Here is a 27,209-nt window from a genome sequence, read left to right on the forward strand (position 1 = left end):
GGCAACAAGCCCTCCAGCGAGGGGGGCGCGGAAGTCTAAGAGGAGACTTACTTTCCACTCTTAACCCTTGCGTTAGTCAGGCTGGGCTAGGCTGGGCTGCGCAAACAAAGAAACCCACTTACGCAGACTCCAGTATGGGCCAGGCAGCGGTTTCTCCGAAACCGTGATGTTCAAAGTAAGTAAAGTTTGAAAAGACAATATGAATGTTTGGGTGTTAGCAGATACCAAAACTGCAGAGCTTACTTTGCACAGGGTCTAGTACAGAGTAGATGCCCAACAGATGGCTGTTGAATAAATAAGTGAGAGGACGCGGGCGGCTGAGAGGTAACCCCCCGCCCCCAGCTTTGGAGGGTGGAGGGGCCAGAGGCCACCATGGCTGTGTTTGTCCATGGCCTGCAGGGTCATCCCGAAAGAGAGAAAGGGTTTTCTTTATCAGAGCTCAAAGGTCTTTTACCAGGATGGGAGCCAGCCCTTCAGAGCTATACTACACCTGTGGCTGAGGAAGTAGAGCCCCAGACCAAGCCATGACCGGTCCAGGCCTGGCATGGTCTTCCAGAGAGCGAGAGGTCCTGCCGAGGCCACGTGATGGGCGAAGGCACAAGCCAGCTCTGCTCCGTCCCCTAGCGTAGGGGGCGTGTAAGACTCATGACCACCCCCTCATTTGTAGAGACGTGGATGGATCTAGAGATTGTCATACAGAGTGAAATAAGTCAGAAAGAGAAAAACAAATATCGTATATTAATGCATATATGTGGAACCTAGAAAAATGGTACAGATGAACCGGTTTGCAGGGCAGAAATAGAGACACAGATGTAGAGAACAAACGTATGGACACCAAGGGGGGAAGGGGGGGTGAATTGGGAGATTGGGATTGACATATATACACTAATATGTATAAAATAGATAACTAATAAGAACCTGCTGTATAAAAAATAAATAAAATTCAAAAAAAAGAAAAAGATACATGACACCCCTGTGGAGGCTCTCGAAGGTCTCCACAGGGCTGACACCCCTTCCTTTCTTCAAAGGGGCCTCAGCTCTGAGCCTCCAGTGTCTGCCTCCAAGGGCTGTGGTCCCCCCTGGCTGGGGACCCCTCTCTGGACTTTTCCTCTACTGTGCCAGCAGCCCTTCCCCCTCCACGCACCGCCCCCCATTCCTCCCCAGCTGGAGGGCGGCATCCGGAAGAACCCCAGTCAGGCCCAGAGTGCGGTCTTGGGCAACAAAAGGTGGGCAGTCCCCTCAACAGCCTTCCCTTCCCTCCTTTGCTTGGTGGCTGGTTCTGGTCCAGGAAACCAGCTTTTGCGGCATCTGAAATTCGGTCTCACCCACTGGGCATTAGTGGAATTCCCCTGGCCATGCCTCAGTTTGCCCATCTGTAAAATGGGAGGAATACTGATACCCACCTCGCAGGTTGATGAGAAGATGAGTATCTGGCACGCGGGCAATAGAATAAATTCATAAATATTATAAATATAATACGTTTAAAATGTCGGGCTGCAGAAGGGATGGAGCCTTCCTCTCCTTTCGCACTCTCCCCGGGTCCACGATCCGAGGTTCTCCCGCCTCCCACGGGGGTTGTCTGCGAAAGAGATGGGCGGGCGGCGGCTGATCAACCAACCACAGGATGAGACAGAGGATGGGCGCACGGGAGCCCCGTACACGCTCCTCCAGGTCTCGAGCCCGCGCGGGGCAATTCGCACACCCGCCACCGGGGGGCGCCATTGCGCTTCGGACCAGCTCCCGCCCCACTCGGGCCGCCGCCGCCCCGCAACCAGGGCTCAGGCACCCCCTCCTCTCTGCCCTCCTACGAGTTCTGGAACATTCTTCTCCGGAGCTTACATTTCCCCAGCCGGGACACCATAACAACGATAAGGACCCACTGTGTGTCAGAGCCTCTTCGTAGGTCATCACCGTCATTCTTTTTTTTTTTTTTTTTTTGCGGTACGCGGGCCTCTCACTGCTGTGGCCCCTCCCACTGCGGAGCTCAGCCGGCCACGGCTCACGGGCCCAGCCGCTCCGCGGCATGTGGAACCCTCCCGGACCGGGGCACGAACCCGCGTCCCCTGCATCGGCAGGCGGACTCTCAACCACTGCGCCACCAGGGAAGCCCATCACTGTCATTCTTAAAAGCAGCCTTGGAGATGGACTTTATCAGCATAACTCACAGAGGCTCTGGAAGGGTACGCGGCTTCTAAGAGGCAAATGTCACAGCCTGTTCTCCGGGTAGACGCCTCTGTTACACCCCGACTCAGCCCCTGCCTACGCATCCCCCACCAGGGACTGATCAGGGACCCTGGGTCCACCGCCCCTGTCGGCTCGGAGCCCTCAGATCACATATGGGAGAAAATGTGGGCCAAGTGACAGGTTACCCAGTTCTGATGGGAGAAGCGGGGTTACGGAGCCCCACCTTCCAGGTCCCCCAGGGGAGCACCCATGCCCTGGAGCTTTGCCCCTACAGGCGGCGTGAGTCTGGGCCCAGCTACCCGCCGAGGTCTCAGACGCCTCATGGGGGGCTGGTGTTGGGGTCCAGCTTCAGCAGCAGTCTCTCCACCTGGGGCCCAGGGGCTGTGGGCAGAACAGCTGACAAAGAGGTGACCACCACCAGTCCTCGTGTTTGGGGAAGCCCGGGCTGGCTGGTGTCTGCCCCGCTGTGGGCGTGGCACCGTCACCACCCGTTCTCAGTCTCCCCTAAAGTAAATTGAGGTCGGAGGTGCTGATGAGTCTGTGCCCAAGTGTGTGTTAAAATTGCCCCTGGGTAGATACATTGAGAATGCAGTCCGGCAGCCTCTGGAAATGTTTGTAACGTGCATGCCCTTTCATGCAATTCCACGTGTGTCTGTCCATCCGTCGTGGGTTGAATGATGGCCCCAAGAAGATATGTTTAAGTGCTAACCCCAGAACTTGTGAATGTGACCTTAGTTGGAAAAAGTGTCATTGCAGATATAAGAATCTTGAGGTGAGAACGCCCTGGATTACCCACATGGCCCTAAATGCAATGACAAGTGTTATATTGTGACACAGAAGAGGAGACACACAGAGGAGAAGATGAGGCAGAGGCTGGAGGGATGCGACCACAAGCCCAGGGACACCTGAAGCCCCCAGAAGCTGGAAGAAGCAAGAAGGATCCTCCCCCAGAGCTCAGGAGGAAGGGGGGCCCTGCCGGCACCTTGATCTCAGACCTCTGGCCTCCAGAACTGGGAGAGGACAAATCTGTATTGTTTTAGTCTCCCGGCTTGTGGTCATTTGTTACGGCAGCTCTAGGACATGAACACAGCACCCTGGAAAAGGCTTGCTGATGAGCACGGAGAGACATGTTCAAGGATGTTTCTAGAGCACTGCTGGTAAGAGGAAAGCATCTCAGCATCCGTGTGCCTCCACAGCCCACGGTGCTGAGAGCGGTCCACGCGTAGGACGGAATCCTGTGTAGGACGAAGCAGGCTAGTTTAGTTGTCATGGTCAGGAAGGTCTGCAATAAAGTGAGAGGGCGCAGCCACTCCAGGCAGAGCCTAAGGGTGAGCGGTCAGGTTGGAGGAGCCGTCAGGAGGCCAGAGAGGCTGGTAGAGGGATGGAGTGGGATGGAGAGAGGGGGCAGGTGAGGGCAGGGAGAGGAGAGCAGTGCGGCAGGGGATTACAGGGCTTGGGACCACGGTGGTACCAACAACGGATGTAGCAATGCACACAGCCCTGGATGGGTGGGAGAGTGAGCCAGGGTGGGGGGACTGGGGAGGAAGATAGACTTCTTCTTTGCCCATAGAATTTGCTTTTTCACAAGAATAACTCATGCATCTTTATTAGTGTAGTTAAATACACACCTTTTTAAAAGGAATCTCATGTGGAATCCAGGGACCCAAGTCTGATCCCCCATTTTACAGGTGGGAAGGTGGAGGCCCAGAAAGGACCAAGCTCTGCTGCTGGTGTCATAGCTGCGGCCAGTGAGGACTCCTCTCCAGGCTCCCCACTCCCCCAGTTGTCCATCAGCCCCCCACCCACCTGGCCTGGAGGGGGTGCGTGTTTGATGGACAGCACTCCTGCAATGATGTCCCCCGCATTCTCTTCTGCACCCCAAGGCAGATGGAGCTTCCCAGGGACCTGCAGGACCCCAGGGCTCTGAATCGCGCCCCCCACCCCGTGACTCACCCTCCAAGTTATACTTCCTCCTTTGGCCAAAAGGACCCCTCCTCACCTAGGTTTTCCCTCCATCACCCACGAACAAGTGCCTCCAGGACGCAAGATGCTGGGTGAGACCCGGATCCTGCCTCCCCAGGAGCTCCTGGTCCATAGCCTGCGGTTCTGTGAGTGATGCAGGCTGACATCATATCAGTGAGTCTGTGGGTGTCCTGGGGCTGTGGGTACAGCGGGAAATGAACATTAAAACCTGCCTCATGGGGCTTAGGTACTAAGAAAATGGGCTGAGTCCAGGTTAACTTCTCTCATCTGGACTTCATTCTCAGCAACATATGTGGAGATATTTATTAGTTTGCTAAGTATGCCATAATAAAATGATCCCAGCGATCCCCCTCCTGGGCATATAACTGGAGAAAACTCTAATTTGAAAAGATCCATGCACCCCAATGTTCACAGCAGCGCTATTCACAATAGCCAGGACATGGATGCAATCTAAGTGTCCATCGACAGATGAGTGGATAAAGATGTGATATATATATAATGATGGAATATTTTATATTCGGCCATAAAAAAATGAAATCATGCCATTTGCAGCAACATGGGTGGACCTAGAGATTTTCATACTAAGCAAAGTAAGTCAGAAAGAAAAAGCCAAATACCATATGATATCACTTATATCTGGAATCTAAAATATGATACAAATGAACTTTACAAACCAGAAATAGTCTCACAGACATAGAAAACAAACTTATGATTACCAGAGGGGAAAGGGAGGATTAATTAGGAGTTCGGGATTAACATACACAGACTATTATATATAAAACAGGTGAACAACAAGGACCTACTGTGTAGCACAGGGAACTATACTCAACGTCTTGTAATAACCTATAATGGAAAAGAATCTAAAAATGAACAGATAGCTATATACGTATGTATAACTGAATCACTTTGCTGTACGCCTGGAACTAGCACAACATTGTAAATCAACTATGTTTCAATAAAAATTTTAAAAGCCCCAGTTGGGAGGCTTAAACAACAGAAACCAGTTGTCTCGGTTCTGGAGGCTTCAGGTCCGAGGTTTGGTTCCTCCTGAGGGCTCTCTCCGTGGCTGGCAGGCGACGTCTCCCATTTCCGCGTGTGGCATTTTCTCTGTGTGCACAAACGTCCTTCATGTCTCTTCCTCTTCTTTTAAGGACACCAGTCATGTTGGACGAAGGACCCACCCTAATGACCTCATTTTAACTGGATTCACCTCTTGAAAGACGCTATGCCCAAATACAGTCACATTCTGAGATATACTGGGGGTTAGGGTGTCAACATCTGATTTGGGGGAATGCAATTCAGTCCGTAACACACACAGATATATGTACAGGATATACATATCCTACAGTTATGTGCTCCCTGCACTTCCTTTCAGAGGTGTCCCTGCACACATAAGCCTCTGGGAAGGACGGCAGTTGGTGACATTTGCCTTAAACTCTAGATGGGAGGAAGAGAAAGCAAGCAAGAAACTTAAAGTTATTAAGGAAGTTAAGAGGGGGGATGGAAGGAAGGAGGGAAGGAAGTTTGGATGGATGGATGGATGGATGGACAGATGGAAGGAAGGAAGGAAGGAAGAGGAAAGATTGAGTTCTGCCTTAGTCTAGCAGGGCTGCCCTATAACAGAATTTCACAGACCAGGTGGCTCCACAATGACGGAGAAATAGACATTCTCAGAGGAAGGAAAACTAAGAGAATTTGTTGACAGCAACCCTGCCAATGAAGAATGGCTGAAGGAAGAGAAAGAAATTAGAAGAAGGCTTGGAACTTCAGAGAGGAAAGCGCGTCGGACTGGTCACACCAGGGCTAAATACACGAGACTAACTTTATCATGCGTTTTTTAAGATCCTGTTTGGTGAATCAAAAACAGTAACATCTGACGTGGGACTCAACGTTTGCAGAGGGAAGGCTTAAGACGATTTTACTTGGAAAGTGGGTGGGGGAGCAAAAGATGGAAGTCAAAGGAAGGTTCCTCCCCTCCACTCAGAGTGTTAAGGGTCTGGTATCAGTAGGCAGTGAGGACCTGTGTGTGTGTGTTGGGACACCCAGAGCACAGCCGCTAAGAAAACTCTCTGTCCCCCAGTCCCCCTCCCTCCCCTCTGTCTCTCCCCTCCCCCACCTCTCCCTCCCCTTCTCGGTTTCTCTCCACCTTTCTCTGTCTTTGTCTCTCCCCCCACCTGCAAAAGATACACCTCCCCTCCCCATTCCCGGAGTTGAGCCTCCTTTCTGGTGCCTTGATAGTGGGGGAGGGCAGTCTGATAGCGCAGGTAGGTTGTCCTGTCCTCTGTAACGAACTGGGTGAGCGGTTTCTGCATCCTGGGTGGCCCTGTACTCACCCACCCCTTAGACCTCCCTGTCTTTTGGATCCTTTCTAGGTGGCACGTCCTGATCCAGAAGAGGGAAGCTCACCCAATCTAGCCCTAATGGTGAATGTAGGCATTTAGAGGGAATTCTTCTCCCCCTGGGTTTTCCCCTAGGGAACCAACCCCCCTCCATCCCAGAGCTTTTCGGGGCTGACTCTTCCAGGTGCTGGAGGAAGTGACATGGAGCTGACCAGTCAGAGCATCCTGGCCCTGGCTGTGGAGACCTGGTGCGGGATGAAGATGGGACATGATAAGGGTCCGCCAGACCTGATTCTGGGACTCCTGCTGGAGCTGTTGGTAGGAGAGAATTGTGTGTCACCCCTGCCGAGGCTGCAGGAGGACAGAAGAGAACCTGAAGCTGCTGGGGACCGTCTTGTCATCACAAACAGGAAAGTGCCTGGAAACTGAGACAGAGACGTACAGAGACGCGCCTGGAAACAGAGACAGAGACTCACAGAGACGCTGAGCTGTGTCTGGGCCCACACTTAGCGTGCCACAGCCCTTGAGGGGGTGTAAGGATTCTCACTTTACAGACAGGAACCAACCCAAAGAAAGAATGGGATTCTCCCAAGGCTTCCCTGCCCCTGGGGTCTTTCGAATTCTGCTTCTGGGCTCTGACCACTGGACAGACTTGTCCAAATGAGCCATTTTCTGCCCCTGGTCCTGTCTCCTTATTTGACCCCCATGTCAATGGTGTGGAGCGAAAGCAAGGGCTGCCAGATAAAAAACAGGACACCAGTCATATGTGAATTTCAGATGAACAATGAATAATTTTTTAGTATGTCTCAAATATTGCACAGGACATACTTATACTAAAAAAACCAAAGCGTTGCTTATCTGAGATTCAAATGTATCTGGGCACGCTGAATTTTATTTGCTACATTTGACAACACTATCTAAGGCAGGAAAGGAAAGACAGCAAAAGGGCAAGGCTACCTTCCTAGGAGGTAGGACAGATGGGTGGATGCTAAGAGACAGACTCAAAAAAATATTCTTCCCTATCTCCTGCCAGAGTGCCCACATCAGCCATAGACACAGTCATCATGACTCTTTGGCCACCAGGTCAAGTGACAATGGGACCTGGAGGGAAAACCTATCAACCATCAACACTCCAGTGCGAATTAGTTCACAAGGTTGTGCATTTACTCATTGCCAGCTATGCTGTAGGGAGGAGGTTCCAGGGAGGGAGGCTTTTCATTTTCCCTGTTTCCCTGTGGTCCTCAACCTGGCCTGCAGAGGAGAACCACAGGGGAGCTTTAAAAAATCCCTCTGTCCATGAGAACAGTCTGGTGGTTGCCAAGGGGGAGGGGTTTGGGGGAGGGGTGGGGTGGGAGTTTGGGGTTAGCAGATGTAAGCTATTATATACAGGATGGATAAACAACAAGGTCCTACTGTATAGCACAGGGAACTATGTTCAGTATCCTACGGTAAACCATAACGGAAAAGAATATTTTAAAAATTCCACTTTGCCGTACAGCAGAAATTAACACAACATGGTAAATCAACTATACTTCAATTAAAAAAAAAAAATCCCTATGTCCAGGCCACACTCATTCCAATTAAACGAAGATCTCCAGGGCTGGGGCGGGTGGGGGGGGGGGTCTAGTTATACCCCAGGGGATTCCAATAGGCATCCCGTCAACTGAAAAATGCACTACCTTAAAGTTGAGAATTATGTTTTATTCCGCGGCCTTTCTGAGGACTTGAGACTCTCAGATAGCTTTGAGGGACTGCTCCCAACACCCCCCCCCAAAAAAAACCCCAAAAAACAAAAAACAGGTAGTCACATCAAAGCCTCAGACATCAAAATATTACTGTTACTTAAAGAAAAACCAGACATCTCAAGTTAATGAATTTAGTGCGCCATTTCTCTGTACGGGGAGATGGAAGAGTCTGGGCTGATTGAAATCATTCCTTTGATACGCACCTTAGCTATCTAGGGCCAGCATCCCGCTTTCCTCTATCCTGAATCCCCTTAGGGTGCACAGTCCAGCAGAGGCGGCTGCAGTGTCTGAGGGCTTGATGGCCACAACATCCTTTGTTTACTGATATGGCAGACGACATTTTTCATGCACAGCCAAATCTGAGAACCAGTGGAAATGATGGTTCAGGGTGGAGAGTTCTAGTCCTTGTGAGGGCTGAGGTCGCTGGCAGCCCACCACGTAACGGGATCTTGCAGACAAAATTTTATCGGATTTCCCCAACAGTTCTGCAAGGCAGACATTGTTCATCTCACCGTCCGCACCAGGGTGCAGACTCAGAGAGGCTACAGGACTGACTCAAGGTCACGCAGCAGACTAACGGCCTGAGGATTCCGTTGGCCTGACCCCATAGCCCTTCCGCCAGGCTGCCTCTGGGCTGTGCAACTTTGGATGAGTGCCTTGCCCTCTCTGGTCCTGCACTTCCTCATCTGTAAAACAGGGCTAGAGGATGCTGTGTCAGCAAGCATCATGCAGTTCTGCCTGCCCAGGACGGCTGGGGCGTTAAACAGTGAGGGGGCCTCTTGATGTGCAAAAGGCAGGGGTCAATTCTGAGCGCCTTGGGCGTGTCATCTGTGTGAAAGGTGGTTTAGAGGGTGGGGCCCCCTTGCTGGTGGGGTGGGAGGTGCCCGGTGAAATGGTTTTCATAGACTTTAACAATGATCTCAATCATCGTAAGGGCCCCACCTAAGCACCCAGTAATCCCCTGCTGAGCGAGTGAAGAAGACACTTGCCCACTCCAGGCAGTGTGCTGCAGCTCCAGTCTCATCCCACCCTCGGCCCATTTTACAGATGAGGAAATTGAGGCTCAGCTAAGAACGGACAGCCAGCGTCTGTCCCCCAGCAGTCTGTGGCCCAGCCTTCAAACTTACCCATGCTGCATCTGTGACCCGGACAGCTTGAAGAGCAAACATTGCTCAGCCTTCAAACTTACCCATGCTGCATCTGTGACCCGGACAGCTTGAAGAGCAAACATTGCCCAGCCTTCAAACTTACCCATGCTGCATCTGTGACCCGGACAGCTTGAAGAGCAAACGTGTGTGGTTTTTATGTTGTCAGAGAACAGGTTGTTTTTGCTTGGCAGGACGGGGCTTTATTTTTTCTTTTGAAATAATTATAGATTCACCATAAGCTGCAAAGTCGGTACAAAGAGGTCCCGTGTCCCCATTGCCCAGCTTCCCCCAACGGTTGCATCTTAAGTAACCTTGGTGCTACGTCAAAAGCAGGGAATTGAGGTCAGTCAAAGGTGAGCGTCCTTCTGGCATTTTATCACACGTGTAGATTTGAGGCTACACCATCAGGGAGACAGGGAGATACAGAGCTGTCCCAGCACCACCTTCACATTCACACCACCCCTAACCCCTGGCAGCCCGTCAGTCTTGACTTTTAACGCACATTTCAGCAGCCGAACCCATGTATCTGTACTTGCATTTAGGGGGTAGGTCCTGAATTAGCCGCCCCATGGAGACCGTCCCCCACCCCCTTCTTCCTTGCTAACAGTACCCCCCACCCCGTTTGATCAGAATGGCAGTCTGCCCCACCTAACACCTGCTTTCCCAGCCTGCCCTGTAGCTGGGTGTGGCCCTGGGATGTAAGTGGAGTCTGCTGGAAATGTCTAAGAAAGCTTTGGCTTTGCAGATGAGAGGCCAAGGCAGCCATGAGTCCTTGTCCCAGGCTGGAGAACAGACAAAAGTTTCAGCTGAAGGCACACAGTCATGCTGAGACCACAAAGCCACATGACAGAGACACCATGAGGGTCACAGAAAACAGCCTGGGTTATTGCTGGGCCGTGAATAGACATCACCACCTGCTTTGTTACTGGACAAAAGAAATCCTGTATGTGTAGGCCAGTGGTTCCCAATCAAGGGGTGATTTTGCCCAAGGACACGCAGCAACCTTTGGACATTTCTGGTTGTCACGATGGGGGATAGGGGAGGTTACTGATGTGTTTTTTCTTTTTTTTTTTTGCGGTACGCGGGCCTCTCACTGCTGTGGCTTCTCCCATTGCGGAGCACAGGCTCCGGATGCGCAGGCTCAGCGGCCATGGCTCACGGGCCCAGCCGCTCCGCGGCATGTGGGATCTTCCCGGACCGGGGCACGAACCCGTGTCCCCTGCATCGGCAGGTGGACTCTCAACCACTGCGCCACCAGGGAAGCCCCTGATGTGTTTTTGAGTAGAGGATGGGGATACTGCTCATCACCCTAGAACATTCAGGAACACGTGCCCCCAAATATCAGAGTCCCAGACACAGCAAACACACAGCAAGTACCTCCTCGCCTCCCCCGGCCTCCTCCCAAATACCCCAGTTCCACAAATATTCCAAACAATGTTTGATACAAAGTCTGCTTTAATGTAGAAAAAAACCCTCGTGTACATACATAAATACCATTCGGGGGTATAAATAAAGTAAGAAAATAAAGAGATGTACATATCAAACAAAATAAATTACTCATAAATATCACAGTGGAAACCAAGTGCTGGGGAAAGGACCTGATCTCCATGCGGCTTTTACAAGTTACTGGAGAGAGGGGGGCGCTTTCAGATCTTCCTTTTTCTGGCTTTGAGATGAAATGTTTGGGTTTACCTAAGGTGGGAGGCCGCCAAGTCCCAATTCACAGAATGACCCCACACCAGGGACCACGGGCTGGAAAAAGGGAAGCGGCTGCCAGAAGACAGCATTTTGCCCTTTTCAGGCCAACATCCCAGCGCGTAAGGAGGGAGTCAGCCCCCAAAGTGAGGTGAGAGCGAGGAGTGGCGGGGGGCAGTGGGGTTCCATCTCTAGGGGGCCTCCACTGAAATCCACACAACCAGAGATCCCACCCCCTGGAAACCCCAGCGGCTGTGACAGGGACGGGCGGACTGGCACCTCAGGGGGCAGGGAAGGAGGTGGGTAGGCTGCCTTATCTGCCCTGGGCAGGTTGCAAAGGGGTCCCGTGGAGATTACCCATCCCAGAACCAGCCATAGCAGGGAGTTCTCAAGATTTACACCCAGGCTGGAGGGGGCCTCTGCGCTCTCCCTGCTCTTGAAGCCTGGTGGGCAGGGCCTGCACCCAGTTACTTCTCAGCCGGAGGGGCTTGGGGAGGGCCAGTGGGCCTCCTTGGAGTTGGGATCTGGAACAATTTTCACATGCAGTAGAGTCAAATTTACCTGAGGTTTCACCAAGGTGATCACCTGTACATTAGTTAAAAATGACTGCTTTTCCTCTGGCTGCCCCTGCTAGAAAGGATGGGAGAGAACCGCAGAGAATGCCAGCTTGGCATAAGAACGCTGCCGAAGGTAGTGAGCTCCCCACCAGAGGAGGTATTCAAGCAGAACCAGGGCAGCACAGTGACTTGTCCAGCAGGGTTGGGGGGCTGGGGTAGGTAGCGGCTGGACGGGTAGGATGGAAGGCTTACAATTTTATGATCATACAAGTCTATCCACTAGAAACTGGCACAGCCAATGTAAAACTTTTGTCTATGTACAAGTTCTAAATGTTTCTTCCTAAAGCTAAATAGAACCTGGACTCAGGATCCTACTTGTAGAAAACCCAGTCCGCAAGCACCACAGGCCTGGGTCCTGGTCTCCAGGAGCTGGGGGTGGGAAGAGGACAGAGCCTCTACTTACTTATAGAAGCTGGGACTCTTCACCACTCCCAGTTTGGTGGCGAGCCCAAATGGGTCCATGCTATCTGTTTTCAGGGGCAAAGCAAACAAATCGGGCTTCAAGTGGTCCTGGATTTCATCGGGCTCTGTGGGGATGGTGGACAGCATGGGAAGGAAGTGAGACAGCGGCAGGAAACCCCTGTCTTTGAACAGCTGCCGCTGCCTGGCGCTGCTCAGGGACACCGGGAGGTGGTGTTTCTTGGACCAGTACACGTTGTAGCCGTCCGGACGGATTTCCTCCTCAAAGGCACAGTCCTCAGCTGAGTACTGACTCTGCAGAGCAAAGAGGCAGCTTGTGAGCATCAGTGGGTGCCCACCAGGTGCGACACCGGCAGAAGCAGTAGAGAGACCAGAGCCAGGTGAGCGTGTGTGCTACATACCGCCACTTGGGTCCACACCACGAGCCGCGCGCGCGCGTGTGTGTGTGTGTGTGTGTGTGTGCAGAGTTAAAGGTTATATAAAGCTTATAAACTATGAAGGTGTATAAAGCACATATTTTTATATATATATATACGCTTATATGTATCTAGTATAATGTATATATACTTATATAAAGTATAGAGCATGTGTTATATTAATATACTCATTAACCATATTACTTTTATTAATATATAAATATAATTATATAATATTAAGTGCGTGTTAATATAACACTAAACACATATACTAAACATATACTCTATATATAAATATATAGGTACTTATGTATATTCAGTATAAGGTTATATAACATATACGAAGTAGAAACCTTTTGGTTATATTAATATACTCATTAAACATACATCACATTGTATTAATAGGTAAATATTTAATCAATTATATCATATTAAATACATGTTAAATATAACATTAAACCTATATACTAAACATATATTATACATATATATGTACCTTATATACCTTTATACTTTGTAACCTTCAACTCTCCACACACACTTCATGTGTTTTATGTATATTCTCAATATCTATATATACCTTACATAGATCCTTTATATTTTTCACTAACTCATGTCACTGTTTAAACTTAGTCTTGTTCTGAGCAACACCCATAAAATCACGGCCACGATAGGCACATATGCTTCCCTTCCCCTTACACTGACTATGTAATTATTGCCATGAAAAAGTCCCTTGTATTCCACTGGCACGTTGGGAGACATTGCTAAGCTAGGTTATCCTTTTTGGATCAGTCTTTTAATTAAGAATCAGGAGTAATCCAATCCGGGGCCCAGATGAAAGAACCTATTCCCCATTTAGGCCCAAATGACTGCGGTTCTGAGCCTTTTTGTCTGGTGCCCTGGTAAGAGAAACCTCAGCCCCTCTGGCTCCTTTATTCAGTAGCTGGGGCCCTCCAGGCAGCCTGCCAGGATCGGGGAGATAAAGGCAGCCCCCTCCCCCCAGGCCAGGAAGAAGCCGCCACCCCGTGGGTGGCCAGAAGGACCGGAAAGCAGTCTCTGGTTCCAGAACAGAGAATGAGCAAGTCGTCTCCCAAACTGGAGAAGCTCATTACGTCCAGGGGACACAGAGGACAGCCAAAGGCGGGGAGCCAGGAGGGCTGGGCCATAAACTACGCTGGGAGGCACCCAGTCTCATTTCTGCCCAAGCCTACAAAGGTCGCTGAACTGCAGGTGGGTGAGCGCTGTGCTTAGATAAGGCCCTGATAAGGCGTGCATCTCCTGAAGCAACCCGTGCAGGGATAAGGCCACCAGACTGCCGGAGAAATGCAAATTGGGAAACAAGGGAATTAAAACCAAATGGAGCGGGTACTTCACTCTGCTGGTTCTTTGGGAGAAATTAGCATCTCATTTGCCATAGAGAAAATGAAATGATTTCGAGTTTCTAGAAGAATGTGGAATTTGTTTAAAAAAAAAAATCCTCAAGTTTTGCTAAATCGTGACCACGGGATGCAGAGGCAGAACAGGCTTTTACGTGAGGAGGCCCTCACCCCCCCAGTTTGGACTAGAATGGTGGGTTAGACCCATCGGCCCCTGCCGGCGCTCCCTCCACTGGCGCCCTCACCCCACCCCCATGAGTAAACGTCACAAAAGTGGCAACTGCGGGTTTGGAGTGGCTTTGGGTATCAGCTTTCTTTGCCTCCATTCTTGTCCTTTCACGCAGGACTGCCATAAAGCCTGCAACAGGCAGGTTCATTTATCTATGGATAAACAATGAAAGGGCACCAGAACCACAAAATTTGGGGACACAAAGATTTGCGCTGCGGAAAGGCGGGCATCTGCACCCATCTTTTCTGGATGGTGGGGCATCCCTTGAGGAGCGGTCCCCTCCCTACCCCCTGGCCCCTGCCCCTCCATCCCAGCCCCCGACCCAGCGGGGCTGCATTGAGGCCCCGCGCCAGGCCGGGACCTCACACAGCCTCCTCTGCGAGCCCGGGGGCGCGGGCTCCCTTTGAACTCTCCGCCTTTGTTCCGGCGACCAGAGACACGGCATCTGCTCACTTCCTGCCCTGAGACCTCTGTGGTTACCTGGGCCTTCCCAGCCTGCCCCCCGCCACCCAAAAAAGCCTTTGCAGTTCAGGTGAGCCCGACAAGAGGATGAGCACGGCCACTGCAATATTACCCTAACACGGCTGCAAAAATCAGTTTTTCTAGTGGATAAAAATTCAATGTAAAAAAACTCTTCAATCCCAAGTGCGGTTTTTCTTCTGACTTATTTGAAGGTTGACTTAAAAAAAAAAAAAAAAACCCAAGTTGTGGATATACCCTTCTTTCTTTCCTCCCCACCCCCTTCTTTTAAAATACCGCAGGGAGAGGGGGAGGGGGGCCGAGCACCACACAGGCACAGGCAGAATCGGAAAAGGCCCGAGGGGGGCTTTCCCCGTTTAACGTCAAAGAGCCGAGAAATGGGTTTCCTTAGTCCGACTGGACCCGCTTTTGGTTCAAGTGGAAATGCAAAGGCGGGTCTCAAGCATTCTCCGGCCATAAACTTCCATATTTAGAAAGTCGGACATTAGCTTAGTCCGGCCCTTGCAGCCTTCCCCTCCGAGCTCCATGGGGACCCCGGCGGAGGACGCAAGGAAACCCTGTCTCTGATCCAGCGCGCCCCCCTCGCCCGCAGGCCCGCGCCCCAGCGCGTCCTGCCGGGTGGAGACACCTACCAGCCCTTGCATTTTGCCGTCGGCGCCCATGCAGAGGTACAGGACGCTGCGTTCGCCCTTGATGGCCACGGTACTCAGAGCGACTGCCCTGATCTCCATCAAACCTGGGCGGGAAGACAGCAGAAAACTGCAGCCGGAGCCCGCGGGGCCCACAACACGTGGAAATGGTTGGTGGGTGCGCGGGCCCGTGCCCCCCCATCCCCCAGTTCCTCTCGATGTCTGGGGGCCCGGGGAGGGAGTAGAATGCCGAGGTGCCAAGACCTGGGGTTCCCGGGAGTGGTGGTGGGGTCCGCAGGAGCCGAAGGGGGGAAGGGGAGGGTAACGCGTGGGTGCAGTAGGTCCAGGCACCCATTCCCCCCTCCGCCAGCTCCTCCCGCTGTCGGGGGGTCCGGGGAGGAAGTGGAACGCCGGAGTGCCAAGACCTGGAGTTCCCGGGAGTGGGGAGCTCGCGGGAGCCGAAGGAGGTAAAGGGAAGAAGGGAGGATGTGACGGGTGGGGGACCCGGCGGGCACTCACTGTGCGCGCTCTGAACCGGCGCGCAGTCCACGGCGCCGTCTGAGTGGATGCGCAGGAAGCAGCTGGAGAGGCCCTGGGGACCCGCGGTGTACAGGTGCCGCAGGCGGACGGACTCGCCCCAGCCGTAGTGCACATGCGGCCCGGCATCCGAGAAGGCTAGGGGGCGCCCGGCTGCAGCCAGCCAGAGGCCGGCCAGGACCAGGGCGCGGGCCACGGCGCACCGGCTCGGAGCGCTCCGCATGGCACCTCCCTCGGGCTCGGGGCTCTGGGCGCAGAGCGGGCGGTGAGGGTGCGGGAGGCTGGGCGGCAGCCGGGAGGGCCTGCGGAGCGGAGCGTGCGGAGGCGGGGTGGCCGCTGCCCTCGAGACAGGAGGCAGCCGTGTGCACCGGGCACCTGGGCGTTCGGCTCTCCAGCTCCGACGGCGCGGCGGCTCGAGGCCTGCGACCTTATATAGAGCGTCTCACCCGCGACACCGAGCATTTCTTATCGGGATTGCATCAGCCCTCCGCCCCCCACACACACCCACTCACACCCCGCCCCCGACTCAGCCTCTCCCTGGGCCCCGCCCGGGTGACCCCGCCCAGGCCGCCCAGATCTGGAGGAGGAGGAGGCCCGGCTTCGCCGGAGACTTGGGGGGAGCTCCTACCCGCGGCGCGGGGGCGAGGCCTGCGGCCAGGTCGCTCTCGGCTGGGCGACGTTGGTTCTGCAAAGAAATCAAGGAGACAACGGAGCCCAGCCCCCAGGCCACGGGCTCCCCGGGGAATGCGCCGGTCGCGGGGCGCTAGCAGGGGCGCGGAGCAGGAATCCCGGGATCAAAGATCGGGGGGGCGGGGGGGATGGCGCTGAGCTTTCCGTCCTTTACTCCCGGTCGGAAAAGACTCGCCTCGGCTTTGGGGTCCTCTCCCCGAAAAGTCCACATCCATTCCCTCCCGCCACGGTCCCAACCCTCAGAGCTCCAGAGCCGAAGCCGTCCACTAGAATTTTGCCTGCAGCTCAGACCCTCTCACGTTCTCCGGCTTTCTGTTCTCGCGATCCCTGCCCGCACCGACCACCCCCGCCCCCCGCTTTTACCCCAGCAAATTGTCCCCCGACTGGGGACCGGGCGCGACCTCCACTCTCGGAGGAACAATGGGGTCGCGCGGGCGAGCGCTAGATGGCGCCTCAGCCCCGGATTCGGCCCGGCTTGGCTCTGCGCCCCGTCGCCGTCCCGCCTCCTCCCGGCTCGGCCCGCTGCAGTCCCCGGAGATGGAGCCTGGAAGGGCCGTCGTGGTGAAGGCGCCTTTCGGGGGCAGGGTGGGCTCGCAAGCTGCGGATTGGGAAACTGACTTTCCAGGGTGCACGGCGCAGGGAGGCTCCTTTGTTTCTGAGGGGCCTTTTGCCGTAGGTCCGGTCCTTGGGTCCCTGAGCGCTTCTGCAGTGCCAGGCTGTGCTGTTTGCGGGGGTGGGGGGGGACAGGCACCAGCTGGGGAAATTGGGGCCACTCAGTGCAGTGGCTCCCGCAAACTGGATGGCTGTTCTGATGAGGCTGGGAAAAAGGAGACCGCGTCCAGAGAATGCCCGGCGGGAGAAAGAGGGGTCCTCCTAGGGGGCTTTTGGCTCGACACTGATTCTTTCTCATTGTTCCTCCAACCCCTCCGCCCCCAACTCTGGGTGAGGGGCCCCAGGAGGCTGGTTTGGGGGAAAAGCCACACTGGCTGAGCTCAGGGGCGACGGGAGGGCAAACAGGGGAGACAAGGGAGAAAGCAATGCCAGGCCTAATGAATTTCAATGAGCAAAGGCCATGTTCATACCCCAGTCGGTGACTGGCGTTAATGACGGAGCGTGCAGAAAATGTCACCAGGAAAGTCTTTACAAAAAGACATCATCTCGAAAGCTTTATAGGCCGGGGACCCCCACGCTGAGTGTCTTGGTTCAGAAAGCCTCGGCTTCTGTTAAATCTAATTACTTCCCCCCTGTGGCTTTAAATCGACAGCGGCCCCTATTAAACTTAATTACCCTCCCCTGCAGCTTTCGTTTTAAAGATCCTGGATAAATGCGGGGCATTGAGGAGGGTGACAGAGGCTGCACTGGGGGCCGTGCCCCAAATTGGGCTGGGGGAGGACGGGGCGGCCTCTGGCTCCACCCGCGCCGCTCCGCTGCCCCTCCTAAGGCCATGGTGGGAAAAGAGAGGCCACCGTGAGCCAGGAGCTCAGGAAGCTGGGAAAGAGGCAGCTTCCGACGCCCAGGCCCTGTTCTCAGCGTGTGATGGGTGCTCTCCCCCCACGGTATTCTGCCCTCCCCCACTGAACAGAGAGGGGGCCCCAGAAGAGTGTCACAGTGACCCCAGGCTGCACAGCCTGTAAGTGGTGAACCTGGAATTTGAACCCAGGCCGTCGGACTTGTAAATCTAGGCCAAGCTGCATTTCAGGGAGACAGTGTGGCCTCCTAGCAGGGGCGCGGGTCCCAGCGTCAGACCCTCTGCAGCACAGATCACGCCCCGCTGCTCCCTGGACAGCTCATGAGCCTGCTGGGCCTCTTGCCTCCTCCTGCCTGCTTTCAGCCTTGTCCTGGGTCGTACGGGAGAGTGGACAGATAGTGCCCGGGATCTAGTTCATGGAGACGGACAGCCATCGCCTGGGGAGCTGCTGTGTACGTGACATTTCATGGTCAGAGCAATGGTCTGCGAGTCTCGGTGGTTAATCTGTTAACCAGCCCAGACTCGGCCAGACCTCCAGCCAGGGTTTGCACCCAGGCGGTGGGGCGCAGAGTCTGGGCTGGTTCGCTGGTACCCTGGGTCCGTGTGGTGGCAGGAAGCCAAAAAGGGCCGAAGAGACGCGACGCTTGCCAGCAGGGGGCGCTGCCGCTAACGGTGGGGCTCTCCAGGTGAGAGCGGTGATGGCCCCGGAGGTGAGGACCAGCCCGCTCCCGAGCTGCTCAAGGCAGACCCCGACCCCTGCAACCCCCAGTGTGCTGGGTGGGGCTGATTTCCAGCGTTCGGGCTGCACTTGATTTGGTCCAGGTGGCTGAGCCATCTGACTCACCCTGGTGAGTGGAGCGGGCAATGCAAGCAAGGTCCAATCATCCCCACACTCTCTCGACCCACGCAGGGCCCCAGGGGTCTCAGGCCCAGATGGCCAGCAGGGCTTGGCGTGGCGGCTTTGTTCTGGGTCTGATGTTAGCTGGGATCTTTTTTAACTGCCCTAAACCCTTCTCCTGGGCTCTCCCTCCTGCATCTGAGCTTGTTGGTGTCGTTCTTCTGATCGTGGTCAGTTTCCATTGTTTCTAAACCCACATCCCAACAGCTAAGAAAATCTCTTTAGCTTGACTTCCAGGCTTAGCATTGTGGAAGTAATCCCTTTTCTTTTCACTTTACAGTTAGAAATTTACGTTACAATGTCAAAAGTGCCTTCTTAAATACACAAGCAATTCTCTGGGCCCATCCCAAATCCCCCGCCCCCGCCCCTTAGTTGAGAAGTACTTTGTAATTACAGAAACTTCTGGGTGTTGGTAAAAATCTTCATCAGAAAAAAATAGGAACTTTGGGGACAGAAAGGATGGTGAAGACTTGGATGCGGGGGGCAGGGGCGGGGGACAAGCCACACAGCCGGTTCTTGGCCTCACCGAGACTGGAACTCGGGGTGGGAGGGGGGGCACATGAATCTCAGCCTCATATTTTTGCTAGAATCTACTAGAACATGCATCCTTCTCCCCAAAGCGTTCTGCTTCACCAAAGCCCTTTTCTCCCCCTATTAGGATCATTGTTCTAAAAACAGGGCATCCTGCCAGCCTAGAAAAGAGAAGTCTTCTCTGAGCCTCAGTTTCCTTATTTGTGAAACAGAAAAAGGAAAGTTTTTAAACTCCAAAAGAGTTCATGTGAGAATTAACTCACATTAGAGATAAAAGATATCTCTATCAAACACGGGATCCATATTTACACAGAGACCGCCTGGCAAATGTAGGTGTATAACAGACAGGCTATATTTGCTACATTTATTACTTATTTTATTTTATTTTTATTTTTAAATTAATTAATTATTTTGAGGGACTGCGTTGGGTCTTCGCTGATGCGCGCGGGCTTTCCCTAGTTGCGGCGAGCGGGGGCTGCTCTTCGTTGCGGTGCATGGGCTGATCATCGTGGTGGCTTCTCTTGTTGTGGAGCACAGGCTCTAGGTGCACGGGCTTCAGGAATTGTGGCACATGGGCTCGGTAGTTGTGGCTCACGGGGTCGGTAGTTCTGGCGCAGGGGCTTAGATCTTCCCCGACCAGGGATCAAACCCGTGTCCCCTGCATTGGCAGGCGGATTCTTAACCATTGCACCACCAGGGAAGTCCCTATTATTTATTTTAAAATGTAATGGTACTGAAGAATTGAAATAAAAATATTATTTAAAAAATCCAAAAAAAAATGTAATGGTAACATTAAAGAAAAGACCAGTCTAACCTACGGTGACAAATCCTGGCCGGTGGTTGCCCAAGGCGGGAGAGGGGGTGGGGATCTACTGGAAAGGCCCAGAGGATGCTTTCTGGGATGGTGGGAATGTTCTTTTTCTTGATTGCTGTGAATAATAACAGGCAATGACATTTGTCCAAACTCCTTGAACGGTGCCCTTGAAATTAGGCGGCATTTGATTGTAAATTATGCCTCAGTAAAGTTGATTTTGAACATTTTCAGTGCAAACGTCATCCTTGTTCCTGGTTGAAAATTTGGAAAATACAGGAGAGCACAAAGGACAATTCTGAAGCCTGTAACATCATGACTGCATTAGGAGTCACTGTTTCTATTTGGGTGAATTTCTTCCTCAGATTTTTGAAAGTGTGTTCATATATTTTTTTTAAGTATTTGAATTGTATCCTCCTGTTGCCCCACCTACTCTAAACATTTCCCGTGGCATTAAATATCCTGCAGGCGGCCTCTCCAGGTGCCAGCAGGTCTGAGTGGTGTACCGTGGGGTGTGCAGTCTGTCCCCCGTTGCTGTATATTTATCTTGTTTCCAATTTCCCAGAGTCCACGTCAACCAGGGGAGGACATCTGTGGAGGCACATCTCACACCTGCCCACTCTCGGAAGGGGAATCACTGGGCCCGTGGTCTCTCTTCCCATGTGCGTTCCCTCAGCGTGAGGCCGCTAGATCAGGGCAAGCTGGAGTGGCGTTCTCCTGGAATTCGGGAACTACCCTGTCCTGTCTACGCTGAGGGAGGTACAGCTTCCTCCAGACATCATCGGGCGAGTCTGACACGGTGTTTAAGTCACGGCCACCACCAGCCATCACCCAGGTGGCACAGCAGCCGGGACTGGCAGCCTCTCTTGCTGTTGATTCAGACACTCACCCCACCGACCCCCCACCCCAGGGCCTGAGACCCACCCCCCCAAGTTGACCAGCTCCTCCCCCACCCCCATCGGGCGGGGCCTGGGTCTTGTTTTGCCTGACTTTTGTCATTTGTGATGATGGGAGCTGGCACGTTTTTCCTGGGATTGATTCCTGCCCATGAATTCTGTTTTCTCACCGCCTCCATCATCAAAACAGAAACATGTTCCAACGGAAAAGATTTGGACCCATCAGTGTAGTGATGTAAGAATGCAGCAACGGCGTAAACGTGACCCAGCGAAAGAAAGCAAAAAGTAGCTTGATGAGAAAACATTAACTGTGCTGGTAGTGATGTCTTTCAGATAAAATGAAAATATTGAAATTGGAAAGTACTAGGACCCCAGACCTGTGATTGCCAACCCAGCCTCCACCAATTGACGATTCTTCGAACTTGATACACAGAGTGGGCTCGCTTTGCTGTATGCCTGTTACATAGCAGGCGCTGTGCTGGTCATGATGATGATGATGGGCATGGGCATGGGCATGGGGATGGCTGACACTTGTTAAGCCCTTAGTACGTGCCAAGAAGTGTGCTAGGCACTTTATGTTTTTACATTTAATTTTCACAGCACCGATTATATTTTTATTGAAGGGTAGTTGATTTACAGTGTTGTGTGAGTTTCAGGTATACAGCAAAGTGATTCAGTTATACATATATCCATTCTTTTTCAGATTCTTTTCCCATATAGGTTATTACAGAGTATGGAATAGAGTTCCCTGTGCTATGCAGTAGGTCCTTATTGATTTATCTATTTCATATATAGTAGTGTGTATATGTTAATCCCAAACTCCTACTTTATCCCTACCTCCCACCCCCTCCCCAAACTAACCATAAGTTTGTTTCCTATGCCTGTAAGTCTGTTTCTGTTTGGTTAACAAATTCATTTGTATCATTTTTTTTAGATTCCACATATAAGTGATATCATATGATATTTGTCTTTCTCTTTCTGACTTACTTCACTTAGTATGATCATCTCTAGGTCCATCCATGTTGCTGCAAATGGCATTATTTCATTCTTTTTATGGCTGAGTAACATTCCATTGTGTGTGTACATATATATATCTCACATCTTCTTTACCCATTTATCTGTCAGTTGACACTTACGTTGCTTCCATGTCTTGGCGCTTGTGAATACACAGCACCCATTTTATTTTATTTTATTTTTATTTATTTATTTGGCCGTGCCTTGGGGCATGGGGGATCTTAGCTCCCTGACCAGGGATCATACCCATTCCCCCTGCAGCGCAAGTGCGGAGTCTTAACCAGTGGACTGCCAGGGAAGTCCCAGCGCCCATTTTAAAGATGTGGAAAGTGAGGCTCAGAAACTGTACTCTGACCAGAGGCACGAAGCTAATAAAAGCAGAATTGGGGTTTGAATCCAGTTCTGTCTGAATTCAAGTCATAAAACTCTTAATTATTGCACTCTATTTAAAAAAAAAGAAGAAGAAGAAGGAAAGAAGGGAAAACCAAAACAGACTCTCTCAGAAAGTTGAGAGGCCCGCCCAAATTCAGAGGCTCAGCCGGGCCAGGACCCTGCCTTCCGATTTCTCAGCCCCATCACCCGCCTGGGTATTTTCCTAGAGTGGTCATCTGAGCCCCTGGGTTGATTCCCTGTAATACAGCAAGAGAGATTCCTCCCCCCCCGCTTCAGAGCAGCCCTGGTTCAGTCACACCTGGCTGTTGTTTCTTGGTGCCATTATTGCTCTGTCATCTGCCTCCTCCTGGACACATCTCCGCGGAGGTAGCGGATGCGTCTGCACAGTTGACAGCCGAGCCCTCAGTGCCTTGTACAGATCCTGACATGTAGTTGGTGGTCAAGAAATACTGTGCGAATCATTTAAAGGAACCAGGAGGTGTTGATGTGGCCGCGAATTCACTGGGTTTGACAGTTTGTCTCTCCTTTCCTTGTTCATTCCATCCATCCTTCCTTACACCCTTCCCTGGCTTTCAACACCGTATTGATTTTTTTGTTGATCTGCCAACATTTCTGAGCACTTCTGATGGGTCAGACCTCATGTGCCAGAGCCTCTTCCTGCCCTATGGTTCCCCAGAGGCAGGGCTCCTCCCCTGCAGCTGGGGGATGTACTTGAGGCGTCCAGAGATGCAGGCAGGGAGGCCCCGCGCGGGTGTAGTTGGCATTTCAGTTGCAGGATGCTTTGGGCCAGCCAGGTAGCGTAAATGAGAACTTCCCCAGAAGTCTGGAACAGGATAGCCCCCTGTACCGTAATTACACTTCAGGGAGCACTGCTGGACTCTGAGATGCCCGCTGTCATTTTCATCGTGACCCTCGGAATGCTGGAATTCCTCTTGGAATGAAGTTGATAGAGAGAGAAACCTACCAGCATTGGGGGAGGAGGGGCAGCGACTTTCACCCACGATCAGATCCGGTTCCTTTGCCTCAGCTCGCGTGTAAGACCTCGTCTCTGCTCTGCAGTCAATGTCGTTATCACACAGAATTCCTGCAGCAGCACTGAGAGCCAGCTGTTGACCCATTTGACAGATGAGAGACTGAGGCTCAAAGCCGGGCTGGCAGTAAAGACCCGCTGATGCATAAGGGAATGGCGAGCAGCTTCCAGGAAAGGAACGAATGAGGTCACCCAGGGAGCAGGGCTCAGGGGCGGTGTTGCGACAGGCACATGTCACTCTAATTTCCAATCAGGTAGAAGAATTAACCAAAGGCTCAGGCTGCCCCCCGGAACCAGAATAGGGCCTGAAGCAGTCCTGCGGTTTTGCAGCCAGCTTCCAAAACGGCGATTTGAAAAATGGAGCTGAGGGGAACTGCAACTCACAAACCTGGTCTCCTCCCACCTGGCCCAGGCAGAGACCATCAGGAAGGACAGGTAGGTGTTCCCCGAGGCTAAGCTTCTATGGACGTTGAACGCACTGTTCCAGCTCATTTGAAATGGATGGGCTCAGAGTTCTGGGGCTGGACAGGACCTGCAAAGATGATTTCCTAGAAGCCCCTCATCCCTAAATGAACAAAATAAGAACCAGGGAGGGGAAAGGATGGGCCCAAAGACATCCAGCCTGTGGGCAGCAGAGAGGGGACAGGAACACACTCTATTGTAATGACATTCCTTCTGTCCCAAAACACACACACACACACGCGCACACACACAGTCCAGTGCAGCATTGGATTTGTGATAAAGTCTTTTGAAACAGAAACCCCCCTACACTCTGAAAGTCCCTTATTAAAAACACCTGCCCAATCGTATATCCAGAGAAAACCATACTTCGAAAAGATACATGCACCCCAATGTTCATAGCAGCACTATTTACAATAGCCAGGACATGGAAGCAACCTAAGTGTCCATCAACAGATGAATGGATAAAGATGTGATATATAGTATATATACACAATGGAATATTACTCAGCCATGAAAAATGAAATAATGCCATTTGCAGCAACATGGATGGACTAGAGATTATCATACTAAGCGAAGTAAGTCAGAAAGAGAAAGACAAATACCATATGATATCACTGATATCTAGAATCTAAAAAAATGATACAAATGAGGGAATTCCCTGGCGGTCCAGGGGTTAGGGCTCGGTGCTTTCAATTCCGGGGCCCGGGTTCAATCCCTGATCAGGGAACTAAAATCCTGCAAGCTGTGCCGCACAGCCAAAAAAATAAAAAGATACAAACGAACTTATTTACAAAAGACGCACAGACTTAGAAAACAAACTGATGGCTACCAAAGGGGAAAGGGGGGGGTATAAATTAGGAGTTTGGGATTAACAGATACACACTACTATATATATTGATAAAACAGATAATCGTCAAGGACCTACTGCATAGCACAGGGAGCTCTACTCAATACTCTGTAATAAGCTACATGGGAAAAGAATCTGAAAAAGAATGGATATATGTATATGTATAAATAAATCACTTTGGGCTTCCCTGGTGGCGCAGTGGTTGAGAGTCTGCCTGCCAATGCAGGGGACACGGGTTCGTGCCCCGGTCCGGGAAGATCTGCGTGCTGCGGAGCGGCTGGGCCCGTGAGCCATGGCCGCTGAGCCTGCACGTCCGGAGCCTGTGCTCTGCAACGGGAGAGGCCACGACAGTGAGAGGCCCGCGTACCACCAAAAAATAAATAAATAAATAAATCACTTTGCTGTACACCTGAAGCTAACACAACGTTACAAGTCAACTATACTCCAATAGAAAAATAAAAGTTTTTTAGAAATAAAAAAAAATTTTAATCTTCAAAAAAAGTGTCAAGAGAAAGTAAACCGCTATAAAGGGCATTACCGGGACCCTTGGAGAAATGTAAATGCAGGCTGTCTGCTGGTTAACAGTCTGTGGTGGTTACATTTCCTGGGTTTCTCCTTGTCTCGTGGTTGTGTAGAAAATGTCCTTGCTTGTGAAGTATTTAGAAATAAAACTGTCATATCCACAACTTTCAAATGGTTCAGAAAAACGCATATGTAGGAGAGAGTAAGGATGCAAATGTGGCAAATGTTGGTGATACGGGGGAAGGGAGTATGGGGGTTTCTTGTGCTGTTCTGGAAAGTTCTGTGGAGGTTTGGAATTTCTCAAAATAAAAAATAGACATATATACACTAATATGTATAAAATAGATAACTAATAAGAACCTGCTGTATAAAAAATAAATTAAATAAAATGCAAAAAAAAAAAAATAGAGGAGAAAGCCCCACGCACCTGCCTGGTACCCACTCGTGGCTTATTGTAGAGCCAGTGGCTGGTGCATCGGGAGGGATTTCCAGCCCCAGACCAGGTTCCCAGATTTGTTCCTGTTGAAGCACAGTGAGAGCACCGTGGGTCCATCAAGATCGCTGTCACCCCCACATTTTCTAGAGCAGGAAACTGAGGCCCGGGAGGCCGTGGGGCCGACCCACGGTGCCACAGCGCAGCACCAAGTAGGGTGTAGAGAAGTCGGGCTATTTTGGGCCTTCCAGGGGCGTGTCTCCTGGATAAACGGGAGTCACGTTGTCTCCCTGATGTCACAGGATATATTTTCCGAGGCAGCCGTTCCCTAGGGAATGACCCCAAAAGCTCTCCAGTCCCGCAGCAGCTCTTCCCCACCCCCTCCCTGCCAGTAGACAGTGGCTCAGTTCTCTCTTCAATCGGTAGCTTCCATTCGGTCACAAGCAATGCCATTTTTAAAAGTGGGAGATCATGTTTACGAACTTGGGGGCTGGGTCTCGTTCCATATGGGGGTGTCAGCCTCCTCTTTGAAGGGTTACCTGAGAAGCACACCCAAGTCCAGGGCACAGGGAACAGCCGTTTTAGGAATCAGAGATGGTGAGAAGTCCAGCTTGGGCCGAGCGTTCCAGAGCATTCTGCACCGTTTATTACAGCTGGTAGTCACCGTGGAGCGGAGCGCCAGCTCTGGGTCAGACACTGCGTGCGTGCATGTGTGTACCCGTGGACGTGCACATGTGTGTGTGTGTATGAGTGCACGTGCTCGTGTGTGAGCGTGTGCATACCTGTATGCGTGTGCGTGTGCTCGTGTGGGCGTGTGCCTGTGGCCTGTGCCTCTGGCCATGGCAGCCCTGAGGGTGCTGTCCCCATTCACAGCTGAGGAAATGAAGCTCAGAAGGGACCCTTGCCTCCTTTACAGAACTTACCATAATCGTCATCAAACGATGGTTTCTGCCATCGCTTCCGTATTTCCCTCTGTCCAGCGTCTATGAGCTCCATGGCGGGGCTGTGGAGATCTTGGTCAGTACCGTACGCCCAGGGCCCAGCATGGCCCTGGCATGTACCTGGCCTGATAAACGTCTGTGAAGTGAAAGAGGAGAGAAGGAGGCGGGTGAGGAGAAGGACGGATGAGAGCGGCGTCCTCAGCTCCCGGGCCTCCAGCCCTGCCTTTCTGGCAGGTCAGCAGAGCCCAGAGGTATTTCTGTTTTGAGGCATTTAGACAGATGCTCCCAGCTCAGTTCTGGCTAGGGTTTCTGGCTGCACATACCACAGATCAAGGGGGTTGGAGATTCCTTCCAAAGGCTCCCGCTGAGTGCTGGGGACCAGCACTGGGCCTGGTTTCCCCATCTAGGAAATGGGACAAGACTCAGCTGCAGTGGATGCGTGAGAACGGAGGGGCTGCTGGTGGCTCCCAGGGCC

General features: G+C 52.0%; 1 protein-coding gene across 1 annotated transcript; it reads right to left on the reverse strand.

Moving 5' to 3' along the window:
* Positions 1-12,110: 12,110 nt before the first annotated feature.
* FGF19 (fibroblast growth factor 19) lies at positions 12,111-26,789 on the reverse strand. The gene is made up of 6 exons (XM_060019731.1): positions 26,717-26,789; positions 16,852-17,086; positions 16,427-16,483; positions 15,781-16,100; positions 15,265-15,368; positions 12,111-12,425 (listed from the first exon to the last, which is right to left on the reverse strand). Exons 1-6 carry the CDS (start codon positions 26,787-26,789, stop codon positions 12,111-12,113), a joined length of 1,104 nt encoding a protein of 367 aa, XP_059875714.1.
* Between the last annotated feature and the right edge of the window lie 420 nt (positions 26,790-27,209).

Source organism: Delphinus delphis, chromosome 8 (assembly GCF_949987515.2).
Source record: "Delphinus delphis chromosome 8, mDelDel1.2, whole genome shotgun sequence".
Classification (NCBI taxonomy): Eukaryota; Metazoa; Chordata; class Mammalia; order Artiodactyla; family Delphinidae; genus Delphinus; species Delphinus delphis.

Excerpts from the sequence above, each read along its gene's own strand:
- FGF19 (XM_060019731.1), bottom strand. The coding sequence starts at position 26,789 with ATGGAGCTCATAGACGCTGGACAGAGGGAAATACGGAAGCGATGGCAG. Across the intron at positions 15,369-15,780 it reads GCCGGTTCAGAGCGCGCACA|GTTTGATGGAGATCAGGGCA; the intron begins GTGAGTGCCCGC and ends CTTCCCGCCCAG. Across the intron at positions 12,426-15,264 it reads ACGGCAAAATGCAAGGGCTG|AGTCAGTACTCAGCTGAGGA; the intron begins GTAGGTGTCTCC and ends TTTGCTCTGCAG.